The sequence below is a fragment of the Chrysochloris asiatica genome, unplaced genomic scaffold (assembly GCF_000296735.1).
Source record: "Chrysochloris asiatica unplaced genomic scaffold, ChrAsi1.0 scaffold00047, whole genome shotgun sequence".
Lineage (NCBI taxonomy): Eukaryota > Metazoa > Chordata > Mammalia > Afrosoricida > Chrysochloridae > Chrysochloris > Chrysochloris asiatica.
This window is the reverse complement of record NW_006408565.1, coordinates 19711489-19716712: the sequence shown is the minus strand read 5'-3', so window position 1 is coordinate 19716712 and position 5224 is coordinate 19711489. Positions and strand designations below refer to the sequence as shown.

The 5224-nt window shown below is 41.9% G+C and overlaps 1 protein-coding gene across 1 annotated transcript in view; it reads right to left on the bottom strand.

Moving 5' to 3' along the window:
* Positions 1–4741, bottom strand: part of PLA2G2D (phospholipase A2, group IID) — a 9093-nt gene extending 4352 nt beyond the window's left edge. The window contains exons 1-2 of the mRNA XM_006862408.1: positions 4702–4741; positions 1443–1587 (exon numbers count right to left, since the gene is read on the bottom strand). Coding sequence (XP_006862470.1) covers positions 1443–1587; positions 4702–4741 — 185 coding nt within the window. The remainder of the gene's footprint in view (positions 1–1442; positions 1588–4701) is intronic.
* Between the last annotated feature and the right edge of the window lie 483 nt (positions 4742–5224).

The following is a 5224-nucleotide window of genomic DNA, read 5'->3' as shown; positions in this document are numbered from 1 at the left end:
CTGTGTGTGTTTTCTACACATCCTGCTTTAATCCTTATTCTCTATGTGGGAAGGACTTCAGGAGTTCTGGTGGTGCTGTAGGATAAGCACTGGACTGGAAGTCCTAGTGTGGTGATGTGGGTTACTGTGCTGGACTAAAAAGTCATTTTGAACCACAAGGGCAGTGGTTCAAGCTCACCAGACGCTCCTTGGAAACCCTATACAGGGTTGCTATGTGTCAGAACCAACTCAATGGCACTTAACAACAACAAAGCTAGTCCCAAGGTTGGGAATTTAAACTCACCAGCTGCTCCAAGTTAGAAAGATGAGACTTTCTGCTCCCTTAAAGATTTACAGCCTCAGAAACCCTATACAGGGTCACTATAAGTCAGAATTGGCTTGATGGCAGCAGGTTTGGTTTGGGATTGGAAAGTACTAGTATTAACCTCATTTCATAAATGAGGAAACTGAGGCTCAGAGAGGTCAAGTCACTTGCCAAAATCACACAGCTTCGGAGTGGTAGAGCAAGAATGTAACCCAGGGCCTGACTTTTTTGGGTGGCCGGGGAGAGGATTGCTATGAAGTTCAATGAAATACAAGTGTCCGTTCCTTCCCCAAAGTTTGCTTAATGCCGTGTCACTTTTACAAAAGTGCTATATTAGTATCTATTTTCACTTAATGAAAAAAACCCTAAGAGAATTTTCACTTTCATGAAAAAAGGCAAAAAGCAAAACTAGTGCTTTTGAAGAGACAGCACACCCCCCAGTAGGCAGAGTGGTGTCGCCATGCTCATACCTGGGAGCTACACTCAGCATCAAGCCACCACGGTTTTGAAGGAAGTCTGTGAACAATTGACGGTTGTTATTTTAGGTTTTATGTGACATTTGGTATGATTTGCTAAGTTATCTATTGGGCCTGTTGCTGTCATTAAGTGCCGTATAGCGACTGACCCATAGTGACCCTGTATAGGGTTTCTGAGGAACGGCTGGTGAGGTTGAACCACCGACTTTGTGGTTCAAACCAACTTTGCAGTCCAGCACATTGACCCACAGCGCTGGGTCCAGGAGTGTTTAAATATTTTTTCGCAAATACATTTATGGTGATTGCTTCATCGTTTTATACCATATGTGCTTACTAAACGTTCTTTAGGAACACTCTACTACTCTACTTTCAGATAGTGGGAGAACCAGTGTTGGCAAAAATAAGTGGGCTTTTAAAATTCTTAATGTGCCAGGTTGGGGGGGGGGTTCCTGTATTGTGACTAGATTAGGGGTTGGAAGCAGAAAAAGGTGGCCTCTGAGACTCTGGGGAACCTTCTGGAAGGAAGGACTGGGCTGCATCAGCAGAATTCTTAGCACAAGTAGGTACTCAATGAATATTTGCTAAATGAATGGAAAGGAGATGGCGCTGGGGTGGGAGGCAGGGTAGGAATGCCACTGCAGGCTGAGTTTGGGTAGGGTTACCAGTCTGTAGCATCTTTGGGTTGGCCTCTGCCACCAAGTCCACAGTAACAGCCGTAGAACCCATAGTGTAAGAGGGGTGTCTTCTTGGTCACTTGTCTGATCATCTTGTTCAGGTTTAGTATCCCACTCTGGACTGGAATCACCCCTGACCAACAACAAGGAGAAAAAAATGAAATCATGGAGGAATGCCCATGTGGCCGAGGGCTGACATCACTATCAGAAAATAACAATAGTTACTGAGTGTCTAGCACCATCCTACAGTTTTTTATGTATTAATTTATTGAATCCATTCCATGAGATTAATGCTATTTTAAAAAATCAATAAACTTTTGGTTTTGGAATAATTCTAGATTTTAAAGAAGTTGTAGAGATTGTACAGATAATTCACACACACCTCTCACTGGTTTTCTCAGTATTTCCATCTTACATAATTGTGATACATTTGTCAAACAAAGAAACCAACATTAGTACAAGGAGTGCTGTTTTTGATTCTCATTTAACAGATGAGCAAACTGAGGTTCAGTGGCTTACTCAAGATTAGGTTGTTGTTAGATGCCATTGATTTATTCCCAACTCAGTATAACCCTGTGCACAAGGGAACGAAATGCTGCCTGGATGTGCACCATCCCCACAATCGATTGTTGATTGTCTCCATAAGCTTGTTTTTGGAAGTAGAATGCTAGGTCTTTCTTTCTAGCCTGCCTTCACATGGGTGCTCCACTGAGATCTGTTCAGCATCATGGCAACACACAAATCTCCATTGACAGACAGTGGTAGGTAGCCACATATAACTTGCATTGGCTGGGAATCGAATTCAGTCTTCCTTTGGATAGGTGAGAATTCTACCACAGAACCACCACTGACTCCAGCTCTTGTCCTACCATGCCCCCATCTTCTAAAGAAACTCACATATTAAAAAAAAATATATATATGTGGTTCTCTTGGGAGGAAGCCTGATTTATAAATCAATAATTTTCAAAGATATTTTCATTTAAGTCATAATAACTGCTAGTTAAAAATTCATCATAAGGGAAGTTTATTTAATTGAGATGACTGCATTTATTAAGATACATAGGAAGATATAAAATATATGAAGTCAATGAATTTAGGGACAAAGTTGGGGAAAACAGACATGAAGAAGGGGACTTAAATTATATTTGTGCAACCTCAAGAGATGATTCAGGAACACAGTTGAGTATTCATCCAGATGGAGGTGACTGTAAGGAAGACTGGGCTGGTACTGCTATTAAAAACAATAATAGTTATGCAGTGCTCTTTGAGTGGCCTTCCCCACCTCCTCTGGTAAATTATAATGAAGGTCCTCATGCAAATGAAGTAAATAGTAAACAGGGTTGAGCCCCATGAGCTCTATCAATCCCACACTGCAGGGAGGTCCAGGTGAGGGGTGTTGGGAAGGATTCACACAGCAGACCAAAAGTGCAGTGACAGGGTGTCAGTGGGGTTTTCAGACTCGTATCCCGTGAGAACTAATTGTTTGAAAACTCACATTGCTGCTTCTGTTTGGCATGGTAGTTCCTGCTGTGTGGGATGTTAAAGACAAATCTTGCTGACTTTGACCAAGTTGATGAATGATGGAGCCTTACTGGAATCCTGCACAATGCATCCTACATTCCTGGATTTTATAATAGGGAACTGAAAGGCAACTGATTGTAAATAAGAGTTTGTAGGTCATGTTTGTAGGCCAAGTAGAGATCTGAACTTAGAATTTTGCTTTTCTGGATGGACCTCAATTACTTCTTAGTATATTTGTCTCCGAGATACGCTAAACTCACATTTGAATGAAGCAGCTTTCTCTTGCCAGGCAAATGATTATAAATTCAGCTCTGATACAGAGTGCTTTTGGGTGGTCTTTTTTCTTGTATTTAACAGTAAGAAGACCGACCTAGGTTTAGGAAATTGAGACACTCATTCTGTGGGTATGGTGCCCTTGGGACTTGACTTGTCAGCAGTTCATGCCTCTGTAGCTTTCCCAATCTTCAACTGCTTCCAAGGGGAATGTGACTCAGCCTCTGAGTGCTAGACATGGTGGGTAGGAGGCAACATCACTACCAATCTTTTTAGCAGGTACTATGTGTTTATCTATTGCTGATTACTATAACTTACTATCGCTAAACACTTTTGTACACATTTTGCATGTATTTTTGTATTGTTGTTGTTGTTTTTGTTAGGTGCCATTGAGTCAGTACCAACCCATAGCGATTTTATGCACAGCAGAATGAAACACTGCCCAATCCTGGGCCAACCCCACTATTGTTGCCACGCTTGAGTCCATTGATACTGCCACTTGGACAATCCATCTCATTGGGGGTCTTCCTCTTTTTTTTTTCTGACCCTCCACCTTACCAAACATGATATCCTTTTTCAATGACTGGTCCCTCCTGACAATATTAGCACCCATAAAACAACCATGTAAAGGGGGTGCTGTTAAGTCCACTTTACAGATGAGAAAATAGAGAGGTTGGGTGACTTAGCAAAGGTCATACCACCAGGAGACAGTGGGGCCAGCATTGGAATGCAGGTTCAACTGTGTATTTTATCTCTGCCTCTTTATATCTGAGAGATGAATTTCTGTCGGTGGACTGCAATTTTCTCAAGTTTTCTCTGTAACCCTGACCATGCATTCCTCTAAAAAAATTTGGGAATCCCAAGGTATCATAAAAGCATAATTAAACATGAAAAATCCTTGTAAAAATAACACATTTCAAGATGAATTAAGAAAACAAAATGTCAATTTTTAGCAACCACATTTTTATAAGAAAACTGTTCTACCCCCTGCCCATACACAACTGAGCTCTCTTCCCAGGTTCAAAGAAGAGAATGACAAGGAAAAAATTTGAAAAATAATGTGCTGTGCATACGTAAAGGATTGCTATTATTCAGTCAAAGGATTGGGTGAGTAGAATGAGGGTGGCACATCCTTCTGTAATTTGTCTTCAAAGAACCACAGATATCAACCACCAAGCTCCCAGGTTCTAAACTTCTGGTCTCTTACCTGTCGTGAGGCTTACCACACACACCAGACAGGTGGGCAGCCCAGATTTCTCTAGTCCAAGGCATTATTCTAGGAGACTGGAAGCTGCTCATGACTCCTATCAGCAGTGAGTAGAATGGTTGGAGAACTTCAGGGTCTGGGCATAAGTTATCAGAGTAGCAGCCCCCTAGTCTAGGAAGCGATAGGTGTAGGACCAAGCTGCATTTCTCCTCCCTTCTCAGTCATAGGTCCTGACACCCCACTCACCAGCGATTACCACCAGCACACACAGCAGGGGCAGTTTCATGATCCCAGTAGACTGGACTCAGGTGCTGGAAGTACCCGGCTCTGCAGGCTACATCTTATAACAGAAGCAACACTCTCAGCCCCACCCCTCCCAGCTCCAGCTCAATTACAGGCACCATGTGCTCCGTCCACTTCTTCTTTTTCAGTGCTGGGAATTTTTATTTATTTATTCTTAATATCTGATTTTTCTTCCCTTTCGGACTACAAAAGAAACACAGAAACAGTATAGAAAATCTGGAAAAAACAAACACGAAGAAGAATCAAAAAAGATGTGACGATAACTTCAAAGAAAATTAATACACCTTCACATCAAAATTAAAGAGAAAAAACAAAATGTAGTAATAATTTGTTGTCGAGTCAGTACCGACCCATAGCGACCTTATGCACAGCAGAACGAAACACTGCCTGATCCCGGACAAATCTCACTACTGTTTCCACGCTTGAGTCCATTGATGCTGCCACTTGGCCAATTTATCTTGCTGGG